Here is a 23057-nt window from a genome sequence, read left to right as displayed (position 1 = left end):
GCTGCTGAAGAGTTCGTGGTCGTCTTTGACGTATTTTTCGTTTAATGATGCGCCAAATGTTCTCTATAGGTGAAAGATCTGGACTGCAGGCAGGCCAGGTTAGCACCCGGACTCTTCTACGACGAAGCCATGCTGTTGTTATAGCTGCAGTATGTGGTTTTGCATTGTCCTGCTGAAATAAACAAGGCCTTCCCTGAAATAGACGTTGTTTGGAGGGAAGCATATGTTGCTCTAAAACCTTTATATACCTTTCAGCATTCACAGAGCCTTCCAAAACATGCAAGCTGCCCATACCGTATGCACTTATGCACCCCCATACCATCAGAGATGCTGGCTTTTGAACTGAACGCTGATAACATGCTGGAAGGTCTCCCTCCTCTTTAGCCCGGAGGACACGGCGTCCGTGATTTCCAACAAGAATGTCAAATTTGGACTCGTCTGACCATAAAACACTATTCCACTTTGAAATAGTCCATTTTAAATAAACCTTGGCCCACAGGACACGACGGCGCTTCTGGACCATGTTCACATATGGCTTCCTTTTTGCATGATAGAGCTTTAGTTGGCATCTGCTGATGGCACGGCGGATTGTGTTTACCGACAGTGGTTTCTGAAAGTATTCCTGGGCCCATTTAGTAATGTCATTGACACAATCATGCCGATGAGTGATGCAGTGTCGTCTGAGAGCCCGAAGACTACGGGCATCCAATAAAGGTCTCCGGCCTTGTCCCTTACGCACAGAGATTTCTCCAGTTTCTCTGAATCTTTTGATGATGTTATGCACTGTAGATTTTTTAGCCATTTGTTGCCCCCGTGCCAACTTTTTTGAGACCTGTAGCAGGCATTAAATTTTAAATGAGCTAATTAAGTGGATAAAAGTGTAAAATTTCTCAGTTTAAACATTTGCTACGTTATCTATGTTCTATTGTGAATAAAATATTGACTCATGTGATTTGAAATTCCTTTAGTTTTCATTTTATTAAAATTTAAAAAACGTCCCAACTTTTCCGGAATTCGGGTTGTATATATATAATTCTTATATTTTATTGTTTACTTTTACTTCATTCTTTCATAATTGCACTTTCCATGGAGCGGACCCGACTCACATTTCACTGCTGGTTATATGTGATCTGTATATTTGTGTATGTGACGAATACAAATCTGCGTGCGGCCTACAGGTTGAAACCACTGGTATAGGTATTAAATAAGGTGTCTAAAGATCACATAAGTCACATCAAGGTTGAAAGTGTTGGAGGAAAATAATATAAATCAAAACACCTATACATCATGTTAAATCACAGGTATTCAGTTTTATGTCTTTAAGTTTTGCCTCTTAATATTGGCTATTTGACTGCCAAGGTTGAAACTACTGGAAGAAAATTATGTCACTGGTCAGCATCATTGTGGGCGTTAGATGGGTTGGTCAGTCTGATCCAGACACTGTATAAATGAAAGGACATTAAAAAGAGCAGAACAAACTCCTAACAGGAGAAGACTCACACATGGCCTACGAGACAGAAGATCATGAGATTCAATATGGCTTTCCTGCCATCAACTCATCATGTATCAAGGGAAAATGCTCAAGACTTGAATACAATGTTTTATATGTGTTTTTTTTTTTTCATTTCTTTCAGCATGGACTGTGTTCCTGAACCTGCTTGTGATCATCTCCATCTCTCACTTCAAGAAGCTTCACACTCCAACCAACCTGATCATTCTCTCTCTAGCTGTGGCCGACATGCTTATTGGACTTCTGATGCCCAATGAAGCCATAAATCTGATTGAGATGTGCTGGTACTTTGGAGACACTTTTTGTGGAGTCTATTTAATATTTATTGTAATGCTTCTCTCGGCATCTCTTTGTAATTTAGTTTAGCTGTTGATCTTTATGTGGCTGTTTGTCACCCTTTACAGTACCCACAGAAAATAACCTTCACTAAAACATTAATAAGCATCTGTTTGAGCTGGGTTTGCTCCTCAACTTACAGCACTGCCTTTGTAATTAATAACAGTCTGCGCAAAACAAACGTGATATGGAAGTGTTCAGTTATGATTGTTTTTGCTTGGAGAGTTACTGATCTGATCATGTGTTTTATTTTTCCTTGTATCCTGATCATATCTTTATATTTGAGAATTTTCTATGTAGTACATCAGCAAGTGAAAGTTATAAACACCCTGATGAAAGGTGGCAAATGCATAAATGAAGTTTCAGTGAGAAGGAAATCTGAGAGCAAAGCTGCTCTGACATTAGGAATCATTGTCACAGTTTATCTGCTTTGTTGGATTCCGTACTATATCTGTTCCATATTAGCAGTTTCTTCAACAATCATAAATGTTTTGATGTGGGTCTTGTATATGAACTCAGGTCTGAATCCTATGGTCTATGCTTTATTTTATCCCTGGTTTAAAAAGACAGTTAAACTCATCTTAACTCTGAAAATATTTCAGGCAGCATCCTCTCTGGTCAATATTTTTACAGAACATCAATTGTAATTAAACATCATTCTTAGAAAAATTTCACAAAAACTGCAATTGTCATAAAGTCATAAAAGTAAACAATCGTAATAGTTATAATTTATACTACATGCATTTTAATATTATGTAGTTTGTTTCATTGAGTATCATTGCTTTATAATAATACTCTGTTCAAATGCAGGTTTTGTCAGAATTGAACAATTAAGCAAACTTATTTTCACACAGTAAGTTTAAGTGACAAAATGTTCAGTTGTGTTGCATTAGCTTAGGAAAATTAAATCACAAACCTTCCATTTAATGAAATATATATATATATATATATATATATATATATATATATATATATATATATATATATATATATATATATATATATATATATATATATATATGAAGAGTTCAGATGCAAAAACCTCTAAATGCCATCTGAAATTTTCATCTAAAATTGGGAGATTAGGAGATTTTTTTTTTTTTTTTTTTTTTTACAAACTTTGTATATAGATAATTCTCAACTATTTTATAATGGAATGATTCAATATACCCAATATTTTAGGCTTCATTAATTAGGTAAACCGGAACCGGGAACACTTCCCATAACACCCTATGTACTTTAATGAATGGCATCTACGCTAATATTTGTCTGTTTCTATCTTATTCCGAGGTCACCGTAGCCACCAGATCCAGTCTGTATCGAGATCAGAGGGTCACTAAAGTCAGCCGGATCCAATACGTATCCAGACCAGATGGTGGATCAGCACCTAGAAAGGACCTCTATTGCCCTGAAAGACAGCGGAGACCAGGACAACTAGAGCCCCAGATACAGATCCCCTGTAAAGACCTTGTCTCAGATGACCACCAGGACAAGACCACAGGAAACAGATGATTCTTCTGCACAATCGGACTTTGCTGCAGCCTGGAATTGAACTACTGGTTTCGTCTGGTCAGAGGAGAACTGGCCCCCCAACTGAGCCTGGTTTCTCCCAAGGTTTTTTTCTCCATTCTGTCACCGATGGAGTTTCGATTCCTTGCTGCTGTCGCCTCTGGCTTGCTTAGTTGGGGTCACTTCATCAACAGCGATATCGTTGACTTGATTGCAAATAAATGCACAGACACTATTTAACTGAACAGAGATGACATCACTGAATTCAATGATGAACTGCCTTTAACTATCATTTTGCATTATTGACACACTGTTCTCTTAATGAATGTTGTTCAGTTGCTTTGACGCAATGTATTTTGTTTAAAGCGCTATATAAATAAAGGTGACTTGACTTGACTACCCTTTTTCTTTCTGCAAAATTTGTGTAAAATGGCCCTAAACAGGGTTTCTCATTACATACGATGTATCTATAAACTAAATCAAATTTGCATATTAATGGGATTTTGGGGCAACATGTAATGAAAAAAGAAGTGTAATAATGGGAGTAATAATTGACAAGATTTTCAGAATGATATATCATATTTCATAGAATATTGAAATATAATTCCCTGTTAATTTGTTGCGTCTCCCAAAATGTCTAATAAACATGCTTTTATTCCCGGTGTCCTCATATGAGAACATGTATGAAATCAATGTCCTGTTTCACAATCTGATTTGAAATCCTATAATATTTTCCTGAAATGTTGATTTATAACACACAATTAAAAAATTAGAGATTTAAATGATAATTACATATTATTATTATGTTAATTAAAACTATTAATGTTATTATATTTACATAATAGTGTCATTAAATTCATTTCAGACATTTTTGAAGACCAAGGAGAGGGAGTGGTCATGGTGAAACATCCAATCATTTGGTATCTCTGAAAGCCCTGAATGTGCTCTGTACATAACAAACAGATTTAAAACTGTGGTATGTAACGTCTCAGAGAAGTACATAAAAATAGAATGTGCTCATATTAGGCCGCAGGGTCTTAAGAGGTTAAATAATTCTTAAATCTCTGACTCTGCAGTAGAAACAGCAGCTGTAGCATCAGTGTGTTGTGTGTGTTTTGCACCTTTAATGAATGATTGATGCACATGAGGATCATCTCTGCATGTAGCACAGGTGTTAACAGCACCCTCAGGTGCACATTTCATAAATAGCAAACCATGACATCCATAGCAGGGCTTCAGGGTAAACTATAATCCATTTCTTGATAAAACAAAACAAAAGGACTTTGCATCTGTGTGTGTGTGTGTGTGTGTGTGTGTGTGTGTGTGTGTGTGTGTGAGAGAGAGAGAGAGAGAGAGAGAGAGAGAGAGAGAGACATTTACACCCATGAGACCCTGTGAGATACCTAAAGTGTTTTTAGTGTTTTGCAAAGCCATTTATTTACATTTAATTGTTGAATTACTGAATTAATATCAATCTATTATTTTATTAATCAGTATTATCCTTTAATATGCAGGTCACTTCAGATTAAATAGATGTTATGAAATGCTGTTTCTCATTTTCTGGCAGTTTTCTCTAAAATGAAAAGCAATTTACAATAAGGTTAATTTACATGCATTCATTAACATTTTTGCCTTGGGTATCATGAATTATTGTAAAATAGTTTTACAGAATTTATTAATTTAATAAGATTGATATATTACATATAATAATGTCTATTTTGTATTATTGTATATTAATAATCATGAAAAATGTTAAAAATCATCGGTATATACAGTAATTATGAATTAATATAAATCTAAATTAATAAATGCTGTAAAAGATAACACATTTTTACGAATTCAAGACAATGGTGAAGGTGAAAATGTATTATACCTCTGGAGTAGAAGTGCTCCAATAAGTTTTGCCTGGAGAGACAATGATCTGATTTTGTCCTTTGTGTCTCCTTGTAATCATATAACCACTAGGCCACAACTGCCCCTTTCACTTGCTGATGTACAACAAAGAAAATCCTCAAATACAAAGTTATCTGATTACAAGGGGACACAAAGGACAAAATCAGATCAGTGACTCTCCAGGCAAAACTTATTGGAGCACTGGACATTCTCTCTCCCCACCATCAATCCCTGCCAGACTTGACGCTCGAACCTGCAACCATTGGGTTTCAAGTCTGACCCTCTAACCACTGGGCCACAACTTCCCCCAATAACTCAAATCCTGAGGTAATCCTCAGCACATCTTCTTGGGGTGAATTATGTCTTATTCCTCTCATCGCGAAGCAGTAAAATAAATAAAATTTGAACAGTCTCGCTGCTTTGTTTTCTATATGGGCATTACAAGCCGTGAGCTTCATGTGAAACATAATCTCAATAGCGCGTTCAGCGCGGGGGCGTGGTCGCATTAGATATAATGAAGGGAAACGTGAAAAAACAGACATTTGTTTTGGTAGCATTTGTTTAGTTAAAAAAAAAGACATTTAGCTTTCTATAAATTTTTCTCTCAGGTCTCTTCGTTGAGTATTCACAGAGTTACAGTTCATTTTAATGACGCATTTGTAAATGAAGATCACCGCAGACCAAGGCTGCAGACAGCACACCTTGTCTGTTATCTTTATTTTATAAATGCACAAAGTTTTGTTGTTATTATGTCTGTATTCAAATAAAAATAGACCCTTTACAGATTTGATTGATGTATTGCTTTTATCTGTACGATCAAAACTGAAAGTGTAATTTAAGTTCTTTTCGGGGTTATCAGGAGAAAATATCTCTTAACGCGTATACGCGGGGATCGACTCCAGAGGGTTAAGAGTGTGTGTCTGTGAATATATGCATTCTACAATACACATTCTGATTTTAAGCATGATCAGCCATTCTCCATTAACATGTATAATAGGACAAATATCAACCACTATCGATGAACAGCTTGTCAGTTGATACATATCTGATTTGGTTTATAGGTATTGTATTCATGGCCACTGATGCACCAACAACATCCATGACTTCACATGAGTGTATGTCAGTGACTGTGGCACAGTTAAATCACTTTCATTCACTGCACAGTCAGTGGCTATTGGCTGCAGTAAATCTGTAATACAGCAGTACAGAGGCCTGCTTCATGAAGCAAGTTGAAGAAATTACAGTTAGTACAATTTAACATACAATTTAATAGAACTTAATAAAACATACAATTTAAGATACCAATGCAACTTTATAAAGCTTTAAGGTGTTCTACATTCACTACCATAATATGGACAAGCATGAGCAGCACTTTTTTTATTCTCCCTTTAATTATTATTGCTCACATTATCCATTGGGTAGACATCCTTAACTTTTTATGTGTTTTAAACAGTGATATACCCAGTCATTAGCTGCGTTTACATGGACACTACTATTCCGATCGTAATAGGGCTAGAAGAACCCGAAGTAGATAAATATCACGTGTGCTTTTTAAAACAGTATGCAACAGCAACAGGAAACTCTGTATATCCATGCAGTGTGCGCATGTCAAAAGAGTAAATCCGATCAGAAGCTTGTGACATGTAAACACGCACATCAACCCGGTCACTTTATTCAGCGTTCATGTAAACACTACGTTCTGATTCGTCAATCAGAATGAATTCAATCCGACGGAAGCAAAAGGCGTCCATGTAAACACACGTATTGATTGGCCAGAGATGTAGAATTAGTTAAGATGGTTAGGAACACCAAATTAAACTAATCTACCTTCATGACACTGAAAAAAATGGCTGGATCGAACTCTAATTCTCTTAACTGGGTAGTTAATACTTAAACCTGCTTCTTGAGATGGGACTCAGGGATTAACAATGCTCAAAGTATTTTATTTTTTATGCTTTACTGGCTGATAAATCAGTGTTTTTGGACTTCATTCTTACATCTACTCTATTAGTGTGAATATACATCATGTATATACAAATATGAATGACATCATGAATATACAAATGAAAGGACATTAAGAAGAGCAGAACAAACTCCTAAAAGTAGGAGACTCACTCATGGCCTGTTAGACAGAGGATCATGAGATTCAATACTGCTTTCCTGCCATCATGTACTCATCAACTCATCATGTATCAAGGAAAATGCTCCAGTCATGAATACAATATCATGTATGTGTTGATATTATTGTTGTCAATATGGACTGTTTTTCTGAACTTGCTGGTGATCATCTCCATCTCTCATTTCATGAAGCTTCACACTCCAACTAATCTGATTATTCTCTCTCTGGCTGTTTCCGATATGCTTATTGGACTTATTGTGATACCCATAGAGGCCATAAATCTGATTGAGACATTTTGGTACTTTGGACACACTTTTTGTGGACTTTTTGTAGTCTTCAGCGTACTGCTGCTTTCTGTGTCTCTCAGTAATTTAGTTTTAATTGCTGTTGATCGTTATGTGGCTGTGTGTCACCCTTTACTGTACCCACAGAAAATTACAAAAACTTTGACCAAAATTGACCAAAACTTTAATGGGCATCTGTATCTGTTGGTTTACTTGCTTCAGTAGCAATTTTGCCTTTACAATAAATTACCGATATTTTGACACTGCATAGGCCGGTGTGTGCTACGGAGGATGCTATTTAAACATTCCATATCCATTAAGGATCATGGATATATTCATATTTTTCCTAATCCCTTGCACCATGATCATAGCTTTATATTTGAGGATATTTTACATTGTACATCAGCAAATGAAAACTATAAACTCTCTGATGAAGAGTGGTAAATGTGTAAAGGAGGGTTCAGCGAGGAGGAAATCTGGGAGTAAAGTTGCTCTGACATTAGGAATCATTGTCACAGTTTATCAGCTTTGCTATATTCCATTCTATATATTGTATATAAGAGCTGTCACTACTGGTAAAGAAATATTTTCTTCAACAATGACGTTTCTTGCATTTCTTGCATGCTAATGCAGGAGTCAATCCTCTTATCTATGATTTATTTTACAGCTGGTTTAAAAGCTTGGTTTTAACTATTAAAATTTTTGAGACATCCTCTCTTATGGACATTTTTACTGATTATTCATGACTTTTGTAGAGAGATGGGGATTTATTTTAGATGTTTTTTTTTTGCAAATGCTAAAGCACACACTAATGTACAGTTATTTGTCTCAGTTAAAAAGATGTGAAAACACTGGATCTCAGAGATATACTTTCCAAAGGCAGATTAACAGAAAAAAAGTTATAATTTGTTATATTGTAAAGATGATTACACTGAAATTAACGAACTACATTTATGCTTTTATGGCATAAATAATCAGTATTCTCCATGACTAAGCCATGGAGATGTTGACATGTTTTTAACATGTTGATAGTCAGTTTGTAGGCCTATATGTGTTTCATGTACTTTCAGTGTGTTTGGTGTTAGTATATATGGTCCAGACGCACACACTGTTTATAAATATCATAACTTGACAACACTGTCTGTTGCTTGTTTATAATAAACATATGATTATGTCAGCGTATATTTTGATCGTAGTGTCTGAAGCACTGTTGCATCAGTGCAGTAAGTGAGTGTGTGTGTGTGTGTTTGTGTCTTTACAGTATTTCACACCTTTAATGAACAGTTCCGTGGAGGAAGCAAAAATACATGCAGAAATAAAATCATAACAATTATAATTGGTCCTCAGAGTTGACACATCATTGATGTTTTCTGACATCACTAAAAGTAAACAAACTGAACAACGGGCCTCGAGAGAGGCCTACCCACACTGCCATTTGGAAAACCCATTGTATTTTACGTTACATGATACTCATTTCTCCTTTAATATTATTATTATTATTATTATGAAAAAAGAAACGAGTGACCAGGCTCTAATCAGATTTTAATTTACAGCATAACCATATTCAGATCTTTCCCGTTATAATTGCAGTTCCACACTTAGAACTAATTATTAATTCAGGAGTGTCTCTTATTTGTTAGGATCTATTAAATCTTATGAACATGTCAACAGAAACTGAGTCACTCAGTTTCGTAATCTGTCTTATGGCGACGGCCTGCTCTGCACACGGATGACGTCACGGACACTACGTCCATGTTTATATCAAGTCAAGTCACAGCACATGTGCCTTGTTGACTGAAAGTCTTTTAAGATTGCTCCAGAAATTGCAGAAACAATTAACATATAACCATACAGACTTGACAACATACAGACAACAGGTGAAAATGTGCAATATGCACATACATATAGTCAGTACACACAGTGTACTATTATACATACAGTTAACAATACACATTATACACAATATGTATATACACACAGTTAGCACTACACATTATACACTATACACAGAATGTACACGTTCTACATTATGTAAACATGTATAAGCATAAAAACATGCTAAGGTGCAACAGAGTGTACGTGAACTGGATACAGAAATGTCATGGATGTGCATTGGATGGTATCCAGCGGTAACGTGTAGGTTATGGTATTAATGCAGTGTGTATGTATAGTCCAGTGTTGAACTGTTGAAGTTAAAGTGCAGTGTGTGGCATACCATATTGTGGGAGTATGATGTAGTGTGTATAAGTTCTTACTGTTCATCAGTCTGATAGCCTGAGGGCAAAGGCTATCCCTTAGTCGGCTAGTGCGGGATCGGATGCTACGGAGACGTCTTCCTGAGGGCAGCAGAGAGAGCAGTCTGTGGAAGGGGTGGCTGGAATCACTGATGATCCTCCGGACTTTCCTTATACTCCGCCTGGGGTAGATGTCCTGGAGGGAGGAAAGCTCTCCTCCAGCAATGACCTTTGGATGTATGTAGCGATTGTAAGATCACCTTCTATATGTGTGACTTTAGGAATCATTGTCACAGTTTATCAGCTTTGCTATATTCCATTCTATATATTGTATATAAGAGCTGTCACTACTGGTAAAGAAATATTTTCTTCAACAATGACGTTTCTTGCATTTCTTGCATGCTAATGCAGGAGTCAATCCTCTTATCTATGATTTATTTTACAGCTGGGGGTAGATGTCCTGGAGGGAGGGAAGCTCTCCTCCAGCAATGACCTTTGGATGTATGTAGCGATTGTAAGATCACCTTCTATATGTGTGACATTAGGAATCATTGTCACAGTTTATCAGCTTTGCTATATTCCATTCTATATATTGTATCTACCAAATCAATATTTCCCTATTTCCTTAGTTTGGAATTGGGTTCACCTCTGTCTTCTGAGTTTCTAAATACATGATACAGTTACAGCTTTGATGTGAATATCAATATGTAAGAGCACTCATATGTCATACTCACTCACTGTTTGCACTGTGTTTTCATCCTTTTGAAATTAATACATTCAATAGATAATTAAATGTCATTATGCAGCATTAGAGTGGGCGGTAGATGGGTTGGTCAGTCTGATCCAGACACTATAAATGAAAGGACACTAAGGAGAGCAGAACAAACTCCTAACAGGAAGAGGCTCACTCATGGCCTATGAAACAGAGGATCATGAGACTCAATACTGCTTTCCTGCCATCAACTCATCATGTATCAAGGGAAAACACTCCAGTCATGAATACAATATCATGTATGTTTTTTTCATTGCTGTCAGTGTGGACTGTGTTTCTGAACCTGCTGGTGATCATCTCCATCTCTCACTTCAAGAAGCTTCAAACTCCAACCAACCTGATCATTCTCTCTCTGGCTGTGGCCGACATGCTTGTTGGACTTGTGATGCCCTTAGAGGCCCTGAGGCTTATTGAGATGTGTTGGTACTTTGGAGATACTTTCTGTGGACTTTATTTAATATTTATTGCAGTGCTTTTCTCAGCATCTCTTAGTAATTTAATTTTAATTGCTGTTGATCGTTATGCGGCACTGTGTCACCCTTTACTGTACCAACAAAAAATAACTACAAATAAAACTTTGATTATCATATGTATCTGTTGGATGTGGTCTTCAGCATACAATATTTCATTCATAACAGATAACGGATATTTTGATCCATCAAGCAGAACACATGGGTGTTATGGAGAGTGTCCCTTAATGACTAACTCTGCCTGGAGTATGACTGATCTGTTCTTGTCTTTCCTGCTTCCTTGTACTGTGATTATAATTTTTTATCTGAAGATATTTTATGTTGTACATCAGCAAGTGAAAGTTATAAACTCTCTGATGAAGAGTGGTAAATGTATAAAGGAGGGTTCAGCGAGGAGGAAATCTGAGAGTAAAGCTGCCCTGACATTAGGAATCATTGTGAGTGTTTATCTGCTTTTCTATATTCCGTACTATATCATGTCTCTAACAGTGAATACAGTAATTTCTTTCAAAATAGTAAGATTTCTAATATGGATTGTGTATATTAACTCAGGCCTGAATCCTCTGGTCTATGCTTTATTTTATCGTTGGTTTAAAGTGTCAGTTAAACACATCTTAACTCTTAAAATCTTAAAGACAGCATCCTCTCTCATTGACATTTTTACAGATTATAATGAGAGTTTATAATAGATAATAATTGTTGTGGGATTTTGTTCTGTGGAGTAAATTAAACTGTCTGACTTGAACTTGGGCAAACTGAGCAGCAGTCACTGAGTTTTTAAAACACAACAAAAGATATTTTACAGATGCACACATCTATTCTTAGCAGCATATGCGATTGAAACGCTAGCACTGTTGTGTTCTATTTGTGGCCATGTGAATGTGTACACTATTAAAGAAACTCAAACACTACCAAGCATCTAAAGGGGTTCTTTATTTCTGACCGCGTATGCATAATACACAGCATTAATACTATTGGCTTCCAGTTGGGTGTGAAGAGGCACTGACTGTCTAAAGACCTTAGTGAGTTTAGTGAAGCCACCTTAGGAAATCATTCCAGCATTATAAATACTCTTCCTGGAAATATTTACAGATTTTCAACCAAACACACACAATATATAAATATATATTTACGTCATTATATATATATAACTAAAATGTTATAAAAAAAAATGCTTAAGTGAAAACATTTCAACCGACTTTAAACCTTGTAGTTTCAGCTTGCATTCAGACAGAGCAGCTTAAGTTTGGATGTCATACAACAGTAAAGTATAAGGTACAATTATTTAAGGCAAATAAGAAAGGACATGATTTAAAAATGACACGTTTTAGCTTGAATACAGATCAAATTTATTATATTGAGTAACAATACTTTTATTGAAGCAGCATCAACTGTGTGATGCATATCCCATCTGAAGGCCAACGGGACCTTAACTGAGCTGGTAAGAGCATCTGTACACATCCGGCAGATATTAAGAGCAGGAAATAGGACAAACTTGCACCAGATTAGTTGCATACATGACTGACAACTAGCAGCTTACATATATAAGTTATATATAAATATAATACATGTACTTAATAATACAAAGCGATACCACATAATACCGGAATCACTAACACATTAGCTGGTGGCCGTTAGGCAATTTTTTGTGTTATTTGTATTATTTCAGACAAGGCAACACATGAACACATTCTTTGGACATGGAAACTAACACAAGAGCATCCCTAACACATCAGCCGGGCTGAATTCATAGCAACAGGACTTCGTTTTGCAGTTGTCTATGAATAAACTCTCATTCTCTGATGACCTGGACGAATGAAAACCTTCACACACACACACACACACCTAGGATTAAACTGCAAAGAGCACATAAACTAAAATGGGATACATTTGGATTAGATAGTGATGAGGAACATATGAATGAAAAAAAAAAAAATTACATTCTAGGGAAAAACTACAAACATGACATTTTAAAATAAGGAGCAACAGAACATGTCTGTATTTGTGAGTGGCTATATATTTAGGGGTATAACACACACACACACACACACACGAGTGAGATATAACAGCTCAAATACTAAAGCGCTCCATAATAAGACTATACAATCTGAATACTTAATACAAATGTAACACCAGGACAGGTAAGGTAGGATTTTGCAGCGAGGCTTAAGTTATTTATTGCACAAGAAATGAGGCATTGTGTGTCCCGACATCTACGTCACTGTCACATTTTGAGAAAGCTGGTTTTCAAGACAAAGAAACACTTAATTCACCAGCTGAATTTCAGCAATAACAGCCATTTATGATTTCCGGTTTAGACTCACTTAAACTTTGTATGTGGTATATGTGAAATGTGCAGGTATTAAATGAGTAAAGGCCTTGTTCTGTTTTACCACAAACAGAAACAAAAACAAACATAACAAATTAGTTAATTAGCACCATAGGAAGCAAAACAAATATTAGTTTACATTTAAAAATGGTACCATAAAGAAATAAGGGCATTGATTATCAAGGCTTAGTGCCCCAAAAGGTATGTTAGTGTATGTATGCATAAACTTAAAAAACAATTCATTATTTGCAGTAATACAAACCAAATTGTGCTGTGTTGATCATCAATAATACTGGATAATATGACAGCAAATAAAAATACATGGTGAAACATTAAACAGGGAAGGGGCTAACTTGTACTGTAACTCAGTTACTGTCTTTGGTAGTCGCAGTAACTAGCTGTTTAGCCGCCTTGGCAATGTCGTAGGCACACTGAATAACCTGCTGGGAGTCATGTGATGTGGCCTTTTGACATTCGCCCTGCAGACGGCTGGCACTGGAGGTCAAGAGGCGCAAGGACCCACGAACAGTCTCAGAGGATGGCCTCTGTAATTATTCATAAATATAATTAATAACCATTTAGTGCTTGCTTTGGATGCAAAAACATTAGACAATGATATAAATATATATATTCTTCATTAAGACAAAGTATACTTTTTGGCTCAAGGCTTACCTTAGGGAATACCGTAGCCATTTCTGTCACTGCTACGAGAATTCTCTCTGAACACGGGACGAAGCTTCGACAAAGAAATATTATATTGATAAAAAGGGTCACTTTTAATTCTGACTCAAATATTACCATTTTAAAATATTATTTTAAAATATTATTACTTTTTTATTATTTAGGAGAAGTAGAAACAAATATGAAGTGAAGTGACATAACAGCCAAGTATGGTGACCCATACTCAGAATTCGTGCTCTGCTTTTAACCCTTCCAAAGTGCACACACACAGCAGTGAACACACACACACCCGGAGCAGTGGGCAGCCATTTATGCTGCGTTCCCCGGGGAGCAGTTGGGGTTCGTTGCCTTGCTCAAGGGCACCTCAGTCGTGGTATTGCCGGCCCATGACTCAAACCCACAACCTTAGGGTTAGCAGTCAAACTCTCTAACCACTAGGCCATGACTTCAGCTCTCCTTTCACTGCGTAAAAAAACCCCCCACTGTGGTTGCTTTGGTGTTCTGGGTGGTTTTTACCTCTAAGAACAACTAATGATTAAAAATGGCTTTTCTTACCCTTGATATAAACTTGTAATTCTAAATATGATGGATGCTTAGATAATTTTCTTTATTTAAGGCTGAACTGAGTGTGAATCAAGTATGCATCTAATCTAAAAACCACCCAGAACACCAAAGCAACCACACAGTGGCTTTTTTTTACACTGTGAAAGGAGAGCTGAAGTGCAGATCTGGGTTAGTGTAATGCTAACCTATCGTATTGTTCTCCCATGAATGCATAATGATCTGCACTGACCGGAGACTGAAAACCAGAACAAATCAAGCAGTGTTCAGTATATATATATATATATATATATATATATATATATATATATATATATATATATATATATATATATATATATTATATTATATTATATTATTTTATATATATTGGATCCAAAAAAATGTTTCTGATACTTATGTGAATACTGAACATACTGCATGCTGTAAACTCACCAAAAAAGAAACAAAGCATGTGCCATTTGTTAATTTACATGTGCATCCTTCCATCTTGGTCATGTGTTGTTATATCCCAGCTGTGTTGACACAATCCCATTACTTGCTTACCATATAAAGGAGACACTGTGTCCCTGGAGCTAATACCATTGGAGTTTCCAACTGGAGACTGGGTCCTTTCACCCATTTTATGCCAGTAAACCCACCCATGCTGTAACCACACAAAGGCCTAATTTTCTTACCTCTCATGTTTATTCTCTTGTGCAGCTCTGAGTAATTCCTGGATGTTTTTAGTGATCAGCTCCGTTTTGCTGATGACGTCCTCCGTGCACGGTAGAGACGAGTCACACTCAGCCTCAGATGAGTTTTCTGACTGCAGCACTGTACCATCGCCAGGCCAGCCGCTCACCCTGGAGAAATTATTCTGCATTGACCTGTGGGGAAAGTGGAAGGGTTCAGTGTATATATAAAAAATAAAAAAGCATTTGAATATATATAGTTTTTAAAATAACAATAGGTTTAAGACAAACCCAGACTCGTCCATCTCAATGTGGTTCAGTGCATTGTCATAGTCACTTTCTGGCATGCTGCTCTGGCCGTCTAATGTGGATCCCTGTAACAGGAATAGCGTCACAGTGAGCTTTCTGCAGAAACAAGGGATGCTACCTGTTACTGAGAACTGGTGCTCACTCAAAGCTCGAAGACACAACATCATGCTTTTGGTGTAGAATCAAAACATCAGCATAACAGAGCTGTAAACCAGAAACATACTCCACGCAAGCAGTCACAGGCAGATACTTGAACAACATTTTGTAAATACTTAAACGTGTTCTCACATTACCAATCCAGTATCAAACCCTCAAAACACAAGGGGGCGATGGAGTTACCTTCAAACATCTGCCTTATTAATCTGCCCTGCATTATTATACAAATAGCTAGCTATAAACTTGTTAACAGTTCATCTGACTTTATCAACAAGACTCTCTTCAAACCAACTAAAGAAGACAGCAAAGCAGTGCACTAACAAAACCAAGGTCATGGGTTCATAAAAGAACTAACCAAATGTATACCTTCAATACAATCTAAATTGATTCGTATAAAACCATCTGCCGAAATGTAAATGATCGGATTACATTCTGATACATTTCAAAATGAGGAACGACATCAAACTTGTGTAGCTAGAAGCATCTGCATTCATGTACTTGCGCGGAGTATGTTTTGGATCTGAGAGCCAGTGACTGCTTTCAAGCAGAGTTGTGAGTAATGTTAAAAGCTGGCGTCTCTCGTGGTGCGTACGGTTTAACGTTAGTAGTCCAGCTGAGGAACAAGATGTCAATTGGTTGGATAGATCGGTGGTTCATGCACTGGGTGAATGGGGGACAGATAAAAGAGAAGCCCTTTCAACAGCCTGTTCACTGAGCAGGTACTTCACCCTTTGGGTTATCTCATCCCAGGACCAGGACAGAGTTGAGGGGAACGTGGGAAGGGATGAGAAGGCAGTCACCGGGGGACCCTTCCCAATCTAAAAAGGGTTCAGATTATGTTTTAAGTGGGCAAAGGGATTTTTTTTTTTATATATGAATGCACAAAAAGAGAATTGGGGCTATCAAAGCATACCTGAGGTGATGATTCACTGGGTTACTAAATGAGTTAAAACCAAGGGAATAATGAAACAGGAGCGCTGCTACAACCAATTCCGGATTTGGTTTGTACTTACATTTGATGGCAGTGGTTGAAGAGTCAGGGTTGTATCAGGGCAGACGGTTTCTCCTCTAGGGAGGTACTGTCTCAGACCCGAGCCGGTCTCATACATCGACATGGCCCTACAGCCGCGTGGAGGTGACCTGTGCGGGAGGTCCTGCGACCTTGCCAAACTGTTAGGTGTATGCCATTTCAGAGTGCTGTTCTCATTCTGGAGGGAGTTCAGCTGAAACGAAGGCACCAAGCAGAGTCAGGCATTTGGAGCAAAGATGGGAGTGTTGAGTAGGGCTGGGTGAGATGGCAAAAAAATAAAAATGGAAGTTTTAAAATCATGTTGAGGTGTGATCTGACTGCTTACCTTGCTCTGCATGAGTCTCAACTCCTCACTAAGATGGCAGTTGACCTTGAGGAGCTGCTGGATCTTTGCTTCAGAGGCGGTGAGGGCACTTTTCACTTCCATCAACTCCTGCACAGTGATGAGACTGTCCGACAAGTCTGAGGACTCTGAGCTCTGAGAGGAGAGATCACAGTTAAAATTTGGTCCCACGCACAATTACACACCCAGGGGAACTACTGATGTACCTTGGTCCGCTCGTCTTTTCCAGATGTTGGTTCTTGCTCAGTATCCTCATCGGATGCCACACTGTCATAATCAGGCTGATCCATCTCTGGACTTTCACTGCCACGACGGTTCCCAATGTCCTTCAGAATTAACTCTACATTGTCTGGACAGAAACCAAGGGACAAAGTTTAGCTTTATGCATTATATATTTCATGATAAAAGAAAAACCCCAAAACCCCCTTCATTACCTTTAAAATTATCAGTAGAATTTCCTTGTTGACGGCGCTTGGCATCAGTTAAAATATCGACAACCAGCGTCGCAAACTCATGTGCATTAAACCTTGCAAGCTTCTGACGTCCCTGCATCAAAAACCCCGGACAGAAGGAAACTCAAACATCATTAAACCAACTCCATGATTTTAGAAGGTGGGTACACATCTTTGTCAATGTACCTGATTCCTAGTGGAAGAATATTCAGGGTTGACAGGGAGGAAAGGTACCACCGTGGTGTCAGTTACCAAGGTGCTGTGGTTCTGAGTCGTAAGCCAGGCTATAATCACAAAAGAATGACACCATTCCAAATGTTAGGATAAAATCAGGATATGAGGGGAAAAGTGGACAGAGATCAGGATATTACACTTCTAACCTGCATCCGTTTCTCTTCTGTCAACTTCATCATAAACATCCATAGCTAGTTCTTCAAACTGATGATTACTGAGCTGAGAGCAGCACAACAAGGTTATTATACAAACAGCAAATCTCAGGTATTAAAAATAAATATATTTTTATAAACAACCCTGAATGTGTGAAGACAAACTCAGGTTCAACTTTACCAAAAAAACAGCAAATTACTGTACAACTTACTGATTGAAGCTTCTTCTTCGCTGCTTTGGCCAATTCTGACAAGTCAAGACCGCTGTATGTAAAATTAAATGAAAAGAGCTGTTATCATCTGATCATAAGTTAGTCTAGTAAGACAAGCAGGTTCTACTTCCATACTTACACATTTCTTATCCATATGGAGCCAGCAAAGAAAACAAATTCTGCAATTAAGTTTTTAATCAAAAACAGATAAGAGATAGGTGTGATACAAAAGCGAGCTTATCCTACCTGTCAGCTAGCTGAGGAATTATAAAGTGTTGACCATTTTTATGATCTGAAAAAAGAAAAAAAAAAACAGTCTTTTCAGGCTCTAAAATCTTTGAGGTACATGTTGTACTGTTTTAAGGAGATACTGCGGACTGACCTGGCTTTCTTCCACACAGATAGAACGCTAGTCTATCGGTCAGCTCATACTGGATCTCCACCAGTCTGTCTGCAAGTTCCTGGTGTCCTGCCTGCCTATAGTAGGACATAAAAGATTACAGAACATTAAACATAATCGAAAACTTCTAGCGACATATAATTAATTCTTTGTATTGATCTCTCAGATCTGCTTCTCTCTCACCTGGCGTAGTCAATAGGAGTATTCCCAGAACTGTCTGGTGCTCCGGGATCTGCTCCATACACAGTGAGCAGCTCTGCCTGGAGCAGCTGGCCTGCTTTAGCGGCCACATGTAATGGAGTATTTCCTTTCTCCTGAAGAAAACAAATGATGTGGCATTCACTGGAATAATTCAGTTTAGGACAATACAGCTTCCATTACATATAGAAAAAAAAGGTAATACAATTAAACATTATTCAACCTTAGCAGTAGATCGACACAAAGATATCTATATACACTGTCATGCAGAAAACAGTATTTTCATATTTGGTCAAAACTGATTTCTGAAATCAGGTATTATCAACTAGATTCAGAGATGTTTTTTTTGTTGTTTTTTTTTGTCAGTGTTGGTATAGTTATTGTTTTTAATATTTTGTTTTAATATTACATTCCCTAGAAAAGAAAATGTAGCAATATCTTTAAAACTTACTGGATGGAAAAAGTTGGCCTGTGCTCCCAATGACAACAGCCTCAGACACGTTTCCAAATTTCCGGTTCGAACGCTAGAGTGAAGTTGCTGGGGGAAAAAAGGGCAAATTCATGGTTTATTTGGTGTCATGAACTTGAAGATCACATCAGACGTAGATCTTTGATATGCCTTGTTTGAATCTCAGTTTTATCTTGGAGGTTCTTGTCCACTCATGTTATTTATTATTATTAATATATTACCTTGCTGAGGTCTTTAGCTGTAACGCTGTCGTCTTCACGACATGGCATTCGATGAACAAATGCCAGCATTTGATATTTAGCCTTTATGAAATCTGTTTTGTTGGGGCTGAGAGAGAAGATAAACAACAAAGTGAACATGTTTATGTTGAGGGATTTGCTTGGTACTAAACTTCACGGTGTATGGGACTCACTGGACTCGGTCCTGAGGATTGGCTTTACGTTTTCCACTCATGATGGAAGATGGATCCAGAAGACTGTGTTCCCAAATTGAATTCGCTCCATTATTGTACAGGGACTTCACCATCTGTGAATAAACCCCAAACTTCCACTTTGAGACAGAAAGCGAACACATAAAATGCTGCAATGGCATTTCTGAGACTCCAACATCAGACGCACGAGAAGTTTCGAGACGGATGTTGTGGCGTCTTATGGAAATAACCATAGGTCTGAATTTAGCCTAATGAAGTATGTTTTTAATATGACTTGTTTAGCTCTTCTGGTAATTCAAGATGCTGGACGTGATGTGTACTTATTTAATCTTTTTAGTGTGATGCATACAAACAAAGCTAGAATGGGAAGCTGATAAGACTGCGGTGTTCTACTCCTGTCGGAGGAACTGAGGTTCAATGCCTCATTTCCTTTTAATCAACCACAGGAAATGCAAAGCTAAGCGGCTCCCCATCAGAGCATGCAGCATGGGTCTTCACCTGGAGCTGTGAGGGGGGCCACAGAGTTTGGGTCAAGTGCCGGACCTGAGAACTGTGGCGGCCCAGACCTCGGTGAATACTGCAGCATTCGTCACAGATCAGAACTCCACGATTGATCGAGGCCCAACGAGGATCTGAGAGTGAGAAAGAAAAGCATTGTGAGTCACAAAGTATTGCACAACACAGTTACAAATTCCCCTGAAAAGGCAGATCCTGACATTATTTTCTAGTCTTGCTTCCCTTTGTCACATAATGACCCTTACAAATCTTTGAGCCATACATCTGCCTTTATACATGTGAGTCTTTTGAACAAATAGACAGATGTGCTTGTTTCCATTGAAGCACAACATGTTCTTTAGGTCATACATTATAATTAGAATTCAAGTGCTGCTGTCAATAAAGTAAAAGATTATTCTCTGGTGTGCAACAAATAGCATTTTAACAGTCAGATATAGTGCAAAATATAGGTTCAATATATGTAGATCAATGAGACCAGTTGGATCACAAACAATGCTATACAAATATAAGCGCATATAATAGTTCCAAAAACTAATAATAATCAGAACGCTAAATAATAATAAGTGGTACATTTACCCCACTTTTTTAGTAACAACTGTTCCATAACCAAGTTATTTAAATTGTATGTTTTATTATAACAATAACTGTTACGGTAGTAGTAACTAGATATTTTGATGGAAACTGGTTTCCATATATTTTTTAAACGTCTTCCCTTCTCATTAAAATAAAGATTTCTCAGTAGAAATTGACTAACTACAATTCATTGGTTAATCTGAATGTAAAAAATATGATTATTATTTTTTAACAAGGGCCTGAACATCATCAGTTAGCGGTAACGTTAATTAACATTATTCTATTCTCCAGTGGGAATATCAGGATTGTTCTTTAACCGCGCTGCTTTTATTCAGACACCGATATCCATGTAATTTTTACTGTGTTTGCTTCGGAATAATTTCAAATCATTTCCGTTTCTAAACATCTGTCTGAATAAAACCCAGCAGGAACACATCTGTTTGTTTGAATTTTTGTTTTGTTTCTTACCGGGCGCGCTGCAGTCCGCGCAGATCTCTCTGTTTCGCGCTCTAATGGACATCATACAGCTGCGTCACACGACAATCTCAAATATTAATGTGATTAACACATTAATTAGGGAAAGGGACAGATGTGAGGAGGACGCGTTTCTCGTTTCTCCTTATTTGACGCCTTTTTTACTTCCTGGAAAAGGAGGAGATCGCCAGTTATGGGCGGGTGTTCTTCAACATGACGCTGAAAGGCGAGCGACGCGTTTCATTTTTTTTAATGAAAAACAAAGTATTGTTTTTTTTATACGTTTGAATGTCACTAATAATTAATAAATATGTATTGGCTAAAAATATCTGACGGTGAAATATGGAGAACATAAACTTTTTGGCCACTTGATTTGCCTTGCTCTGCTCATAAATTACAAATTGACATTTACTTACCTCAGTGATGTTTGACACAGTGATATTTTATCATCTGTAGCAACCTTTCTTTGTTCTGTTCATCAAATATATGGGTCATTTTGTAAGCCTCGAAGGAATTTTTCTCCCTGTAAAACTGAGATTAATTGGGGCGTTTAGAAGAAAAGGCCCTAGAGATCTCCAAGTAGAGCATGTCTCTAAACGAGATGTTACTGCAATTTACCTTCTATGTCTTTGAAAGTCATCTTCGTAGATAAATTACAATAAAATAATTATCCATTTAAACATTATTGGATAAAGGGAGTACCATGTTCGCATCTTAATAGTAGAGTTAATTCAGGTAAATTTGAACACTTTTGGCATTGGAGTAAATTAGTAGTTTATACAGATTAATCCTACTGAAACGTATTTTAAAAATGTACAATATGTGCCACAGCCACAAGGTGGAGACACACACTAACAGAATTCAAGCAATACAAATGTTATTTTAGTCCATTTGATATTATACACTTTATTGCATGTATAAATATTGTTGAGAGGAAATAATACAAAAAAAAATCAGAAAATGTAGCAATTGATAAGAAATGCAATACAAATATCTTTTAAATACTTTTATTCATTCCGCCCATTCTTGACAACACAAATTGTATAGTTATTTATTAATTTTTATGAAAGGTTTTCAGGCATCCTACAGTCAGCCAGCGCATGTAGGATGTGCACTGTACACAACATATACATACATTGCAGTATCATTGTGTAGGCTATATACATTTTTTAAAGAAATGTTTAAATAATTACAAATTAAAACCTCACTGTTGTAATTAAATTCCCCCCCCCCCCCCCCCCCCCAATGTTTCAGAAAAAAAAAACCTGGTGTGTTTTTACCTCAGTGTTTTGCTCCTGGCTTTGACATGGCCTTTAACAAAACATCATAAATGAATTTTCCATCTGTCTCTAGACCATAACAGTCATGGCCATAGGAAAGCAACCATCCTGTCTGTGTACATAGGCTACAGTACAAAATAATAATGTCAGCAGAACTTGAAAAAATACTTTTAGGGCCTGACAGTGAGCAATGTGGTACCATTGCTGTGGCCTCCCTATGCTTGACTTCAAAAGACATTATGTCTTCTAAATCACCCGTGCTTCCAAAACCAGCAGGTTATGTCATCGTATACCTACAAATACATTCACACAGACGTTTCATGTGGAGTTACAGCAGTACTTACACACTCTACTTGAAAACGCATTGCACATTTAATACTGCCTTTTGGTTTAATGACTATGAGGATGAATACAGACATGAATGAACCATAGTCCCTTTTCTGGATTGATTTCAATG

General features: G+C 37.2%; 1 protein-coding gene and 2 pseudogenes across 2 annotated transcripts; 2 read left to right on the top strand and 1 right to left on the bottom strand.

Annotated features, from left to right (window-relative positions):
- Window positions 1-1448: 1448 nt before the first annotated feature.
- LOC132132666 (trace amine-associated receptor 13c-like) lies at window positions 1449-2493 on the top strand (annotated as a pseudogene).
- An 8302-nt stretch (window positions 2494-10795) lies between these two features.
- Window positions 10796-11813, top strand: LOC132132320 (trace amine-associated receptor 13c-like; annotated as a pseudogene).
- A 1461-nt stretch (window positions 11814-13274) lies between these two features.
- LOC132132956 (ARF GTPase-activating protein GIT2-like) lies at window positions 13275-21518 on the bottom strand. 2 transcript variants are annotated; one of them, XM_059545581.1, is made up of 20 exons: window positions 21315-21518; window positions 20256-20389; window positions 19740-19852; window positions 19549-19654; window positions 19310-19396; window positions 18844-18974; window positions 18643-18737; window positions 18507-18552; window positions 18261-18312; window positions 18043-18115; window positions 17849-17946; window positions 17645-17756; window positions 17417-17559; window positions 17193-17345; window positions 16851-17060; window positions 16566-16655; window positions 15664-15746; window positions 15376-15567; window positions 14129-14192; window positions 13275-14001 (listed from the first exon to the last, which is right to left on the bottom strand). In XM_059545581.1, the coding sequence occupies exons 1-20, from the start codon at window positions 21367-21369 to the stop codon at window positions 13822-13824; spliced, it is 2217 nt and encodes a 738-aa protein (XP_059401564.1). In that variant the 5' UTR covers window positions 21370-21518; the 3' UTR covers window positions 13275-13821. The 2 variants fall into 2 exon arrangements, with proteins under 2 accessions (XP_059401564.1, XP_059401565.1); XM_059545582.1 differs by lacking the exon at window positions 16566-16655 and having other exon boundaries at window positions 21315-21516.
- Between the last annotated feature and the right edge of the window lie 1539 nt (window positions 21519-23057).

Source organism: Carassius carassius, chromosome 49 (genome assembly GCF_963082965.1).
Source record: "Carassius carassius chromosome 49, fCarCar2.1, whole genome shotgun sequence".
In the NCBI taxonomy this organism is placed as follows: Eukaryota; Metazoa; Chordata; class Actinopteri; order Cypriniformes; family Cyprinidae; genus Carassius; species Carassius carassius.
The sequence above is the reverse complement of the archived record's forward strand: the minus strand, read 5'-3'. Positions and strand labels throughout refer to the sequence as shown.

Coding starts and splice junctions, on each gene's coding strand:
- LOC132132956 (XM_059545581.1), bottom strand. CDS start 21,369: ATGATGTCCATTAGAGCGCGAAACAGAGAGATCTGCGCGGACTGCAGC. Junction 19,397..19,548: donor CAGCTAAAGACCTCAGCAAG/GTAATATATTAA, acceptor TTTTTCCCCCAG/CAACTTCACTCTAGCGTTCG. Junction 15,747..16,565: donor GGGATGAGATAACCCAAAGG/GTGAAGTACCTG, acceptor TTCCTGTTACAG/GGATCCACATTAGACGGCCA.